General features: G+C 38.4%; 1 protein-coding gene across 2 annotated transcripts in view; it reads right to left on the reverse strand.

Moving 5' to 3' along the window:
* Positions 1–339: 339 nt before the first annotated feature.
* The window catches only part of RSF1 (remodeling and spacing factor 1), a 163,461-nt gene continuing 148,865 nt past the window's right edge, over positions 340–14,935 (reverse strand). For both annotated transcript variants that reach the window (XM_004781025.3, XM_004781024.3), the window contains exons 13-16: positions 13,614–13,821; positions 11,685–11,905; positions 8,613–8,801; positions 340–6,268 (exon numbers count right to left, since the gene is read on the reverse strand). In XM_004781025.3, the coding sequence (XP_004781082.1) occupies positions 5,703–6,268; positions 8,613–8,801; positions 11,685–11,905; positions 13,614–13,821 (1,184 nt within the window). In that variant the 3' untranslated portion in view covers positions 340–5,702. The remainder of the gene's footprint in view (positions 6,269–8,612; positions 8,802–11,684; positions 11,906–13,613; positions 13,822–14,935) is intronic.

Consider the following 14,935-nt stretch of genomic DNA (forward strand, 5'->3'; position numbering starts at 1 on the left):
ACTACTTCGCTAAGAGAACAAAATACCAGACCAACATTGAGAATACCCTACTTAGGCATCACGAAAATTGCACACTATAATATGCTGTTAACTGCCAAATTTAGGCTATTATAGCTGTTCCGAAATTGAAAATTCATTTACAATAATATAAACTAGATCCATGTGTGCACGTGTGTGTATGTTTGTGTATATACGTGTTTGTGTATAATTTTCATGCAATGATCTTAAAGCTTTGGAGACAAGGGTTATTAACCGAATTCCAAGGCTTGTCCACATAGCAGTATTGACATGCACCAACTCTGCTAAAGGGTAGGAAAATGAAAAAGACCATGGCACAGATTTTTAAACAATTTTAGGTTTAATTACATATGCACCTGTAGATGTTCTAGCATAAACACAATTGTAAAAATCTACAACCTATTTTAGGGTATTTTTCCACCTCCCAACCCTTAGAAGCTGTACAGTTATATAAAAAATGTGACTCTCAAGCAAAATAAACTTTTTTTTTTGCAACATACAAAATAAGTTAAATGATTCAGAAGGTCTTGAGCCATTAAGTATCCCAATGACTGTGTTCTGGCCATCCATAAGCATGACATGCAGCTCCTGGTCTATGACCAGAACTCAATAAATACAGGTCAAACAAAACCCCAAACACTTAAATTAGATTTCTTTAGAAAGTGATGAAAGTCAAGAAAATATATAATTAGGGTTAACAATTCCATTCTTAACTTACATCATCCAGTGGCAAAATGAACAAGGCAGGTCACTCAGTCCTTAGTGCATTTACTAGCTTGTACCGGTTTGGCAAAAAACAAAAATGTAGTTCCTTTAAATGTTTTTTCTCATTCAAAATGTCTAAGGAGCTTAATTAATAAATTTCTATTCATCTAATAATTTGTTATGCCCTCTCATATAACTTAAGCATAGGATAGATCTATCTTAAAAGTTACTAAAATAAAAATAACATTTTCATTAACTGAAATCACCATTTCCCAGAATGAAATTGTAAAAATATAAAATGAAAAAAAAAAATTGAGCTCACATGACCAAAATGAGGGGAAAAATATCCACTACTGGGGTCCTATTCTAATCAATTTCTGAGAGGGTTTATGCAAACAAAAGGAGCATTGTATAATCTAAAGTGGTTCTATACCAAGCACACTACAGTTTGGCTTATGAAGACTGCTTGCTTGCTAGGGAATGACTCTTCTTCGATGTATATTACATAATTACTTAGCAATTCTTGGCACTGAAAAAATGATAAATGATATTTAAATTGAAGTGAAATATCTTGAAAACAAATTATTACATGTACACATAACACAATAACCCAGTTTAAATACACTGATAGCAAAGGGCCTTGTCTTTTCGGATTGGTATAAAAATAAGACAATCAGCAGCTGAACTGCCACTTGCAAAGTAGGTTTACAGGTACACACTGGGAATGGTGGATAAAATAGGAATGGATTTTGTTCTAAGAAGGTCTAATAATATTAAGCAGGGGATAGGTAGATTATAGCAGATATGCAGTCTTGGCATTCTTACTTCTTAGGGAATCAGTAATATTTTCTTAGAGTATCAAATCAAGAAGAGGAACTTCACTATTTTTTTCTAGACCTTCTGTAATTAAATGTTCTAAATTTCACATCAGTCACAATTATTCGTCTTATGTCTTTTTGCGATGTCAGTGATTTCAAAGGATTCATTTTTAATTGCTAACATCTAAAGTATGTATACACATATTAATTTATATATATACATACAAATATGTATGTTCTATTTTTTAAAGAAGATCTGGGTCTGTGAATACTTGTTCTATAGCTGTGAAGCAATCCCGGACCTGTTTCACTGTGTTGGTGAAGGGCAGAATTCACAACTTTTTCTGAATATTCAATTAATAGATTCCTTGGGTCCCTTCCAGTCATATGGTAGAACTAGCGCATGGTTAACATTGCTCATCCCCACAAACATAAGCTAAAAAGGCATTCTTTGTGACAAAGTAAATTCCATCAATTCCATTTAAAAACTCCCAACATTTTCCCACTATTTTACCCTGAAGCAAGTAATGCCTACATTTTTCTTAGTATATATACTTTGCTTAGATGCATACTATGGTATGGGCTCTACCAACCAAAACGTGAAAACTGGAGTTTGGAATATCCTTTTAAAATTTGTTTGTTTAAAAATGTTTTTTTCAACAACATTTTTAGCATCCTAAGTCCTTGGTTCTTTGGCAGGTCATATTAAAAAAAAAAAAGACTATCAGTAGACAGGAATTTATTCTAAACAAAACTCCTCTTTATTATCTGCATATGCAACCTTGACCAGCTGGAAAAACAAATGTCAAGGAAACCCAACCTTAATGTTATCTAGTTAACTCTTGAAAAGCTCTCTGCCATCATTCTCTAATAATGTGCCAACAATGGAAAATGTTTTACACTACACCCTATTTCATTGACACAAGTCTACAAAACCAAAATGTGTATTTTCAGTCTGAGTTCCTTTCATGTATTTTAATTCAAAGCTTCTGCTTTGTGAAAATTTGGCTACTTTTCAAACTTTTACAGAAATGCGAACTAAATATTCTGCGCACTAAACTACATCTCCCCTTAATACACATGCTAGACTGTGCAGTATGACGCTGGGAGTCCACCTGTATTTCAAAAAAGGATCCAAGTACGAAAGCACTCTATTATATGGCAGCTACAGATGGATCTAGATCCACGGTTAGTACTCTGAGGATCCAAGATGTTCGAAATTCTAGATGAACTGCTGCTTTCCTATACTCTGTCCAGTTCCTAATGACTGAATTAAATCTTTGGATACAGGACATTTACTTTTTTCTACATTTTTTTTTTAACTTCTTCAAAGCATGTTCACTTAGTATTTCAGTGAGCTCAAGACTCTATGAAGGACTAAATCTAATCATCAAGCAGCAGAATTGGTTTTGAACTGTCCAATATTTAATTGCCCATAATTAACCTGTCTGCATAATAGTTTGTAAGTTCAGCTGCTTGGATTGCACTCTTTGTAGATGAAACAGTAAATTAGCTTAATCAGAATATAAGGTTAGAAGGCAGACATTCATTATCAAGTTCACAAACACTTCATTCAAGTTCGGTAAATTAACAGGCAGCAAAAGTGTTATCATAACCCATGTCAGTGGGACCTATGCTAACTTGTACTCAGTCTTTACTCTGGTAACAATGACCTTTTGCTCTCTGTAAGAGAAAGGTAAAAAGAATACCTTTATTTCACATTAGGCATCCTGTAAAATAAATAATCTACCCCACTGGATACTTCTTATCACTTGCTTAACAATGGAGTGGTGGAAGCAGGAGCTGGTGTGTCCAGAGGTAGAGACAGCGTACGTGGGAATTTCTACATGGTAGTGGCTTTACCCAGCTGCAGGACTAAAATGGTAGAGGAAGAATGGGGGCAGGGGAGGCCCCTCCACACATTCTAACCACTTACCTTTCACTAGTAGGAATCCTTCTATTGACTGCCTGTTGGATAGTTAAAAAGGGTAACTAACATCCTCACCCAACTTTCAAACAAATGAACAAGCCTGGCTAAAAAAAGCTTGGTACGTGAATATGGCTCCTTACGTAACCCTGCTCTGTGTCTGTGATTGTGAGCCCTTCCCTCCCTTCCAGTGGAACACTGTCTCAAAATAAAAAATCACAACTTGCTTGGAACCACATGCTATTGGTGCATCCTATTTTTAGGCTGCTTTCATTATTTTATTTTTTTATACAGATACATATACATTGCTAGAATCAAAGCAAAAATATTAATGGGCAGGTACTACACAACTAAAGTGAAACAAAACAAAACAAAACAAACAAAAGAACCAACAAATGAAAACAACAGCTATAAACTTTCAAGGCCAAAAGAGAAGATTTAAGGGCAACACCTGTGGAAAGGAAAAGAAGGAATATAAAGTTTCTAGAGAGGTATTTATAATGCAAGTCTAATGCCAGCTTTTTAATAATAAAAAAGAGAAGTGCTTTACTATACACTGACTAGCACATATAATGCTTAATTTGGAAAGAAAAATTAACAAAGTTCCTTGGGCCAGCAGCAGATATGGTGTGTCCATTGCCGGCAACAGACACAACACCGGAACAGAAAAACCCAAATCCCAGGGCAAAAGTATTCACAGAAGTAATGGCTGAAGGCTTCAGAATTTGACAGGCAAGGTTTAATCACAAGTGCTACACTTTGTACAATGTTATTTATGGCTCTGCCTGAAATTTTACAGCTGTAACAGTAACTAAATAAGACAAAGTTCATATTTTAGTGTCAATTACATGTTAGATATTTAGTTATAAACCCCTTTTTCTTGAAACAAAGGGCTTCTCTTTCATGAAAGTGTTGAGATGTTTGAAATGGATGTCATGCCCATTAAGTATATTGGCGGTTCTCAATCAACTCTAGGTTGGTCGTGTGACTATTAATGAATTTTAATAGAAGTCTAATGGCCAAAGGCCAAAACTACATTCAAACCCTGCTAATATATCCAGGCAGATAGGAAATTCCAACGCACACACATACACACACATATACACACACATACATGCTAAAACTCAAACTAAAAACCTCCCAAAGGAACTGCTTTGTTTGTAGACTTCAATTTGAAGTAGATACTAAGGGCAAGAATAGACCAGTTAAAATTCACCTGAAAATCCTTTCCCCGTCATCAAATGTGCTAAAATACCGCTGTCAGCTTAGCAACTCTTCATGTATGTTATGTATAGATGTTTTTCTTTCCAAATGGGATATTTCAGATATTTAAATAGTAAGTGGCCAGAAGATAAGAGTTATACTTGCTGCAAAGTTTACAGTCCACCTTGGCCTAAAGAAAGACCATGCTTATTTCACTAATAACTCTCCATTGATAGGATATTCGAGGCCACCTCATCACCACTGCATAAAGCTGCTTAAAAAAAATTTGCTGCTAGCACAATCTGGTTGTCAAAGCTTCATTATACATTTTACTGTACAAATGTTTTTCAGATGATTTTTTTTTTTAAACAAGAAACTCCGCTATAACAGAAACTCAGGTTAGAGTTTTTAATGATGGTGCTTTCTCCATCTCTTCTTTATTAAGTGTGGTTATCTCCAATAGCAAACAAGTTGATATCATGAATGCTGTTACTGAATGACTCATGTATGATGTTATCTACAGTTCTCAAACTGCAACAATACAGACTGGAACTTTTAAACAGTCTGTTCATCATCACCTATGCCATGAATGTTTAAATATAATATATATTTAATATGAAAAAGCTAAAGCACAAGTGCTTTCTCCCACCCCTAATTCTATTTTGGGCCCTCACAGATTCGGAATGCATTCTTATCCACCCTTTTTCACAAAGTCAGGAGAGCTCAGGAAATATAAAGTCAAAAATATACAAATCTTTGTTGTTATTATAATAAGATTTTTTCCATGAATGAAATTACCAAGGACCATGAACTTGGAAAAAGAAAATCAAAAGGAATTTACAGCAATTATTTATCTTCAAAGTTCAAAACTGGTCACTTCACAGAAAGACTTCAGGATTTGTTGAAATTTTTCTTCTAAAAAGTCATTCTGTAGTGGAGTTTTCTAGGAAAAATAAAACAGCTTTTAATAACTGGCCCGCTGGTGTGAGAGCTACCGTGGAATAAATTAGCACAAAAATGGAAAAAAAGTCTTATAACTGTTCACTGTTACAGACATAATCAACAAGGTCAGTCACTCTTAAAAGCTCATCTTCCTCTTCTTCTGGTGCCCCTGCCTCCTGCCCTCCATTTGTCCCATTGGGGGCCAGGCTCGCACTGGCTGTGCTGTTGTCCTTGGGGGTCTGAGGCTTCTCAGCTGGCTTGCCAATCAAGTTCTCAATGGCTTTGCCAGGACTCTGTCCATTGGTGGAAGGCAAGTCCACTAAGCTATAGTCCAAAGGGCTCCCCACCTTGCCTACATTTTCAAAGTCCTCTTCCTCATCGCTGTCTATCCGGTAGGGCTTCTTGGTGCTCTCCTGTTCTGTGGGCAGGACCCTGGGCTGGCTGTCCTGGGCAGGCTGATCTGCATCTCCATGAGCATTGTCACAACTCTCCTCCTCGTCTGTCTCAATCCGGTGCAGCCGTTTTCGAGATGGTTTGCCTTCTTCTTCCTCATCTGCTTCTGAATACTCATCTGTGCTTCGACCTCGCTTGCGAACTGACCGCTTTGATTCTTTAGCTAGCTCATCATCTTCAGAGTTCTTGGACATATAGCTCTCTAGAATAAACAGCACATTTAAGCCATCGACACAGTTAACGATAACAGATTTACAAGTAATTTTCCTTTTCCTCCCCATATGCACCCCATATCCTGCTTGCAGACTTGCCCATGTATCCTATTTCCCTCCAATAACTGGCCTTATTTCTCCATCCTCTCAGGCCTGTTAACAATCCACAGAATGACCCATAGTGTGTTTTTTAATTAAGATTTTAGGAAAGAACAAAATCCCATTTCTTAGAAAACAAACAGGATGATCCTTAAATTAGATGAAGATAGGGTGGTCACAAACTGAGAAACTCCTATCCACTATCCTTCCAATTATGGAATCATGTATACAGACTGATAAGGAAAGATTAAACTGAGCACCCAACTCTGGGCATCTGAAACAGTGTGCTAACCCCTAACCCGTATTATTAAATGTCCTTCCTTGGCAGTCTTTCAATGTCTTCTTGTTGTCTGTATTTACATCTGGGTGGTCTCACCTAATCTCATGGCTTGGCATCTATATGCTGATGACCTTGTTCTAGGCCACCCCTAAATTCCAGACTCATGTATCAACAACCCGCCAACCCAACAACTATGCTGGGATTCCTAAACAGGCATTTCAAACCTGGTATGTCATGAACCAAGGTCCTACACTTCTGCCTCAAACCTGCACTGCTCTGGTCTCCCTGGTCCGAGTCACCGGCAGCTCTAGTGTTCTAATCACTTAGTCATATTTTGATTGTTTTCTTTCTCCCATCTAACCAAACAGTAAATCCTCTTTGTCTACCTTCACAAGGTAGCCCTTTCACCCCTTCTACCCCTTTCCTACTACTGTCCTAGTCTCACCCACCATCACCTCTTACTGGGCCTGTTTCAGTGAGTTCCCAATAGGTCTTCTACATTCTGCCCTTCTCCCCTTAAATTTATTCATAACACAGCTACCACAGCAAATTAACATATAAGTCAGATCATATCACTGCTCTGCTCAAACTCCTCTAATTATTTCTCTTCTCACAGAGAATAAACTCCAAAGTTTATACTATACAATGGCCTACCATGCTATCCCATATGGTAGTCACTAATCACGTGTAGCTATTGTAAATTTAAATAAAACTTGATTTACAAAGTGTTTACACAAACAGGTGGCTGTAGTTGTGGACTACTCTCTTCGTGTTGGGACCCCTGCTGATCTCTTATCATCTCACGCAATTCTTCCCTTCAATCATTCTCTTTCCACCACCCTGGCCTCCTTTTTCTCCATTCCTGAACGCCCCAGTCACAAAGTTGCCTCCAGGCGTTCACGTTAGTTGCCCCATCTGCCTGTATCACTCTTGTTTCAGATAAATGCATGACACACACCAACATTATGCCAGGTCTTTACTCAAATGTGGTCTTCTTAATGAGGAGTTCCTGTGGTGCCCTATGTGAGATCCCAGTCACTCTTCCCAACCCAGCTCCTCTTTCAATCCTTTATTCTTCCACACAGCATTTATCCCCACCTAATACAGCATCCGTTCTACTTACTTATCTTGATTATCTCTCCCCCTAATTAAAATAAGGGTTACATGGGAGTTACAGATTTTTGGCTGTTCTGTTCACTTTTCCAGTCACAGTGCCTAGAATAGTGACCAGTGCAGTATTTGTTTTTTAATAGTTGAATTACTGAATTTGTTTATCTTTAATGACACATGAAGATAAATACACACAATCAGATGTTCATCTCCTTTCTTTAGTCTCCCATGTTCAACTATTTCTTCCCTTTCTTTCCTGCCTGGGCTCAAACTTAACTGATAAGTATCTTTGAAATCTTCAAGACAGATAATAAATAATGGAGAATTATGAGAATTATGTAAAGGTTAGAATCATTTAAAAGAACTGGAATAACCACAAGACTAAATGGGTATCACGAATTCACATTTTAGAGCTTTTCCTATACTCCTGGCATGGAGCACAGCTAAAACTATTAAGAAATAAAACCAACTGAAGCACACCAAGTTGGAAAGAGACAGCAGGTCCCTGTATTTGCAACTGTTTAATTATCTGGGGAATAGGTTATCTCAAAATGAGGCCCATGAATAATAAGGGAGCAGAAGAATTCTTGCTCAGATCTTAATTTTCCAAGACTTGTCTATCTCAATGAAAAATTATTACAATGGAGATATTAAAAATTAGTATCTTATCAAGTATCATTTATTTTAATTGTAAAGGGATTGGGCAAAAAATAATGGATTTTATCTCAAAGATATCACTGCTTATTACTGAATTTCTATGAAATGTTACAGAACCACAATCCTGAGTTTATAGCTTCTATTAATGCCTTGTCCAAACTTCTATAAATTGGAGATCTACTCCTTACCTTCACTCTCTGAGCTGGAAAGCCTACGCTTGTGAACTCGTCTGATTTCTTTCCCACGTCGTAAACTCTTCTGGGAACCATCACTTTCGGAATCTTCTTTGTAGTTAATTTGTCTTTTCTGGTTCCTCCTTGACCGCCTCCGCCGAGTTTCTACAAAATCATCACTAAAATCATCGCTAAAATCACTTTCTGTTCAAGAAAAAAGAAATAACAAAATGCAAGTCTATTAAAGAGAAATGTAATTAGCCTAGGTTATAAAAATGTAAAGCTCTTAGTAAGTAGGATTCAGTAATAACAATTTTTAAGTTAATAATAATGGTTTTAAGTCGCCCTTTTCATGGGGCTCAAACTCACAAGCCCAAGACCAACAGTCACATACTCTACTGACTGAGCCAGCCAGGCACCACTCACTGTAAGTCTCTTATTTTCCTCTTAGTAGTATGAGTAAATGTGTAGGGGTCTTTAATCCCAAAGCTCACTAATGTTTCTTATTAGCAGCCACTGTTTGGGAGTAGATGTTTTACACGATCTTTAGCTCATTCAACCTAAAGCTACCCATCCAGCTATATAGCTGCTCTTTTTTTTTTTTTTTTAAAGATTTTATTTATTTATTTGACAGAGAGAAATCACAAGTAGATGGAGAGGCAAGCAGAGAGAGAGAGGGAAGCAGGCTCCCTGCTGAGCAGAGAGCCCGATGTGGGACTCGATCCCAGGACCCTGAGATCATGACCTGAGCCGAAGGCAGCGGCTTAACCCACTGAGCCACCCAGGCACCCGATAGCTGCTCTTCTTGGTGACTATTTGGTTACTATTCTGCCTCAAAAGAACCTGTTGTTCCCAAGTGTACAGATGTCTGGTACAGTTATAACTTCACAATGTACTGCACAGATTAAAATCTCTAATCCCAGAAAACTGACAAACCTGTTTTAAAGAAGTATAGAGTTGGGAGTTACAGTTCTTGCTTCCCCACGGAAATCAAATCTGCTAACTATAGTACACAGGGCTACCTCAGCTCTCAAAGTGTTGTTACACAGCACTATCCTTACCATCTCTGCATAGTAAACCAGAGACTATGACCTTGTGTTAGAGCAGTTTTTCAGGGGTGCTAACGAATTCCACTGAATTATCACATCCAGCTTTGAATGAATTTCGAACATTTCAAAATGGCTCACCAACAGTCTGAAGGAGTCCCTACTGGCCAAATCTGGGAAAAACTGAGCCTACATAATGGTGATAACATATTATATCCACAGACTAAAATAAGAATCCACAAGTATATACTGATATAAAGAAATATATAGGGGAAAAGGGAAAGCACTTTCTTAAAGAACACCAAATTATAAATATAAAAGGGATGATAGAGCCAGGAAATCATTAATGAATGCTAAAACTATGGATGAAACATCTGAAAAGAAATGGTATATAAATAGTTTCAAAATGCCCACCTACAGGGTGCCTGGGTGGCTCAGTGGGTTAAGCCGCTGCCTTCGGCTCAGGTCATGATCTCAGGGTCCTGGGATCGAATCCCACATCGGGCTCTCTGCTCAGCAGGGAGCCTGCTTCCTCCTCTCTCTCTGCCTGCCTCTCTGCCTACTTGTGATCTCTCTCTGTCAAATAAATAAAATCTTTAAAAAAAAAAAAAAAATGCCCACCTACAAATTATTGTTAATTCTAAAGGGAAAACTATCGGAGACCTGGAGAACATATATTAGTTCTGTGATATTCCTGCTGAAAAATATATAATCTAAATCTAATCATAGTAAACAAACAAAAAAAAAAAACCCTGACTGGGGGACATTTTACAAATTAACTAGTGTGTATTCTTCAAAAATGTCAGGATCAATAAAGACAAGGTTTGAGGAATATTTTAGATTAAAGGAGACTAGACTTCGGCTCAGGTCATGATCCCAGGGTCCTGAGATCGAGCCCCACATCGGGCTCTCTGCTCAGCAGGGAGCCTGCTTCCTCCTCTCCCTCTGCCTGCTTCTCTGCCTACTTGTGATCTCTATCTGTCAAATAAATAAATAAAATCTTTAAAAAAAAAAAAAAGGAGACTAGAGACATGAATAAATGCAATGTGTACTCCTGGATTAGATCCTGGACTAGAAAAAAATTGATAGGACAATTTTGGGATACCTGATGAAATCTTAATGTATACTATTAATCAGATAAAGTAATATACCCATGTTTTATTTAATTATTTTTAAAGATTTTATTTATTTGTTTGAGAGAAAGAGAAAGAGAGAGAGAGCACGCACGAGCAAGGGGAGAGGAAGGGGCAGAGAGAGAGGGAGAAGCAGACTCCCCTGCCAAGCAAGGAGCCTGATGTGGGACTCTGTCCCACACCCTGAGAAAATGTCCTGAGCCAAAGGCAGATAACTGACTGAGCCACCCAGGCACCCTTCAATGTTTTAAAATATCTGATTTTGATAATTCTACTATGGTTATACAATATATGAAACCAAAAAACCCGTAAGCCCAGCCAGGTGAAGGATATAATACTCCTTCCTAGCTGTGACATTTCCTCAGTGAGAGGACAGCTACCTTTCTGCCAATCCTATCTGTTCTTTTCGGTGCTAGGCCTGTCACTATTTATTCAATTAATAGGGATAAACATAAAATATAAGAACATCAACTACTACTAATTTATAAAACGAATGAATCATTCACTGATAGTGATCTAAGTGTTAGAAATAACTGGTGAACCTTCTCTTTCCAACTGTTAGGTATCTGAGAAAAATGTTCTCAGCTTATTGAGAATGAGTCCAAAAAAACTCTATGAAGATAAAAGTGGAGGGGCACCTGGGTGGCTCAGTGGGTTAAGCCTCTGCCTTCAGCTCAGGTCATGGTCTCAGGGTCCTGGGATCAAGCCCCACATTTGGATCTCTGCTTGGTAGGGAGCCTGCGTCCTCCCTCCCTCTCTTGCTGCCTGCCTCTCTGCCAACTTATGATCCCCCTCTCTCTGTCAAATAAATAAATAAAATCTTTAGGGGACAAAAAAACCCCCAAACCTCTTAACTCCAGAAGTTCTAAGAATTGAGTTGGTGTGATATGGGTACAAATATTTTTTACCAGAGTCTCTACTGTTCTCTTCAGACTCCTCCTCTTCATCATCATCAGAGTACTTTTTCTTTGGGGTCTTTCTTCGCAAACGCCTGCTTTGCCTCATTGGCCGGGAGGGATGTCGCCTCAGTCTCCGGCTACAGAAGTCAGTGTCGCTGTCATCATTAGATGGTGGGTCTTCTTCACTTTCATCTGGGTTTTCATCAGATACAACAAACTCATCTTGAGATCTGTCCAAGAGAAACCAGATGAATTATGATTCTGAGTTCAAATTCTAACAAGTCCAATGAATCATTGAGTAATGGTTAATGTAAAACATCTGGATAATTCTATCAATTTGTCTGTTAATAAAATGGAGAAAGGTCTTGCCATCTATTTTTCTCTTCAGAGAAGTTAAGAAGATGAAATGATGCTGATTTTTGTACATAAATTTCTTTGGCATCTTGGGATGTCCCCCACATGCCTTAAATTTAACATGTCCAAGGAGAACTCATTATTTCCTAACCTATTCCTCTCTTCTGTTTCCAAGTCTTATATTTAGAACTATTACCTATCCAGTAACTCAGACCAGAAACCTGGTACTTTTCCTAATTTCTCCCATCTAATCAATTATTGATTTCTGAGTCACCCTTTTTTTTTTTTTTAAAGATTTTATTTATTTATTTGAGAGAGAGAGAGAGAATGAGAGCGGGAGAAAGCATGAGAGGAGAGAGGTCAGTGGGAGAACACTTAACCGCTGAGCAGGGAGCCCAATGTGGGACTTGATCCCAGGACTCCAGGATCATGACCTGAGCTGAAGGCAGTCACTTAACCAACTGAGCCACCCAGGTGCCCTCTGAGTCACCCTCTTAAAGATACTATGTCCAACCTGATCCCTCTTCTCTGTCGGACACTCATCTCTCACCTAAACCACTATAGCAATTGCCCAGGGAGTCCCTCTAGTCACTAGATTCATTTCCCCTCCAGATAGCGTCCAAATGAATGTCAGGATGAATTTTTCTGAAACATAAACCTAATTAGCCTGATGCTTAAAAACCCATCCATGGGCTTTCATCATCTTCAGGATATGAGTGCGAACTCCCGTGCATGACAAACAAATTGCTCCATCATCTGGTTCCTTTTTATCTTTTAGCCACATCTCCAGCTAGGCACTCTCTACTTCTTCCTCATATTCTTGCCACCCTGACATACCAGGAGCTTCCTAAATATTCTATGATGTCTTTATGCCTTGCTGTCTTCAACACGTGACTGCTCTTAGGGTACCCTCTTTCTCATCCCATTGTAAAATCTCAAACTCACTGATTTGCCTAATTTTTCTTTCTTCAAATTTCAGATCAAGCTTTATTTCCACTCTAAGGCTTTCTTTGAACTCTCTAAATTTATCAAACTCTTCCTTTATACCCTAACCTAAGTTAGGGTTAACTTTACCTACATTTTAGTAGCAATGACACAGAATGACTTTTTTGTGGTTTTCAAGTTTGTTTCTCCCACTAACAATCTGAGAGGAGAAACTCTGCAGTACTGTTTCAACACTTGGTCTGCAGGAAAAATCCTTCCTGATCTTCCGCACTGGATTACCTGCCCCAACCCAAACCTCTGTGGATCACCAGAGAATAGCACCTAATCACCTGAACTTAATTCTCACATTTGACTAGGAACCTCTCAAGGACATGTTGGCAGAAGGTGGCATGGAGATGCACAGCAAATGAATGCTTGATTCCAGTTAATAAAATGTAAACACGGTTTTGAATATTAAATGTATTAATCTAAAAAAAACCAAGATCCGTAGTCTTGAATCGGTTTTAAATAGCCTGAAAATAAAAAGAGATCGTCCATGTGCACGAAGGACCAAAGCCCCGTCACAACCTGGCCGAGCTTCTCTTCGAGCCCCATTTAAGCCTGTATCTAGGGAATGGGATCTGCTGGCAAACCACACACCCGTCGCTGATCTTGAATTCATCCTCACTCTCTTCTTCATCCAGGTTGCTGTCACTGTCCAGATCATTTAGGCGCCGGCGTTTCTTCCGGCGTGCAGCAGCTGCCCTCTGGGGTCGTTTATTTTCCTTTCTTTCTTCATCCAAAATAGTAGAGATGTCTTTCCCACGGTGACCTGTGATGGTGGAGATATCTTTTCCTCGGCCAGCTCCTGAGTTTGGGGGTGGGAGGAGGGTGAGAGGTGCGATAAGGGGAATAAAGGGAGGAAGAGAGATGACAGTACATTTATTAAAAGCTTCTCTTTAATATCTAGAGCGGTCCTTGTTCATGTTTAGGCTCATTTATTTTTTTCCTAGAAATAAGTGGTTTTCTCACAACTTCAACTGACAGAGCTCTCATCAAGAGAATTTTTGCACATGTTTAGTCTACTAAGTGGAAGTTCACCATGTAAAGAACTTTTTTAAAAATTTGATATATTTTGCATACTATATAACATTCACCCTTTAAAAGTGTATGGTTCAGAGGTTTTTAGTAGTCACAAAGTTGTGCAACTATCACCACTAACAAATTCCAGAACATTTTTATCAACCTCAAAGGAAACCTCATACCTATTAGCAATCACTCAAGAATCTCTTCTTCAAAATTGTCTTTGGACATGGCTTTAGAAAGAGACCAATCTGTTTTAACTATGTGTGCAGGACAGAAAAGATGAGAATCCTGCAGCAAAGCTGTCAATAAGGTGCAGAGCCCTGGAAAAGCTGGTGAGTTCTTCAGACAGCCTACTTACTACTAATCCTCCTCAGAGGTTTCCTAAGTATGAATGGAAACCACAATGCTCCATACTAGAGCACTGGTAATTCTCTATGTCATTCTCCTTAATTTACCTTCAAACCCTTCTGTTTTTATGTCACCTGTTAAAGACTATGGAATAAATAAACTGATTTTTAAAAGGTTGATCTAAAGCAATCATTCAGATTCAGATTATCCATAATTTTTAAGATTCTGTATTTGTAGTGATCTAAACATAAACAACAAGAAAGTTTAAGCAGGTTTTCTTTTTTTAAAAAAGATTTTATTTATTTATTTGACAGACAGAAATCACAAGTAGGCAGAGAGGCAGACATAGAGGATGGGGGGGAAGCAGGCTCCCTGCTGAGCAGAGAACCTGATGCGGGGCTCCATCCCAGGACCCTGGGATCATGACCTGAGCCAAAGGCAGAGGCTTTAACTCACTGAGCCACCCAGGCGCCCCTTAAGTGGATTTTCTATTTGGAAGCAGAAGTAAATTTTTTAATCTACACAGGAACATTTACATTTTATATCAG

The sequence above is a fragment of the Mustela putorius genome, unplaced genomic scaffold, assembly GCF_011764305.1.
Source record: "Mustela putorius furo isolate JIRA1106 unplaced genomic scaffold, ASM1176430v1.1 tig00003987_pilon_pilon_pilon, whole genome shotgun sequence".
NCBI classification, from domain to species: Eukaryota; Metazoa; Chordata; class Mammalia; order Carnivora; family Mustelidae; genus Mustela; species Mustela putorius.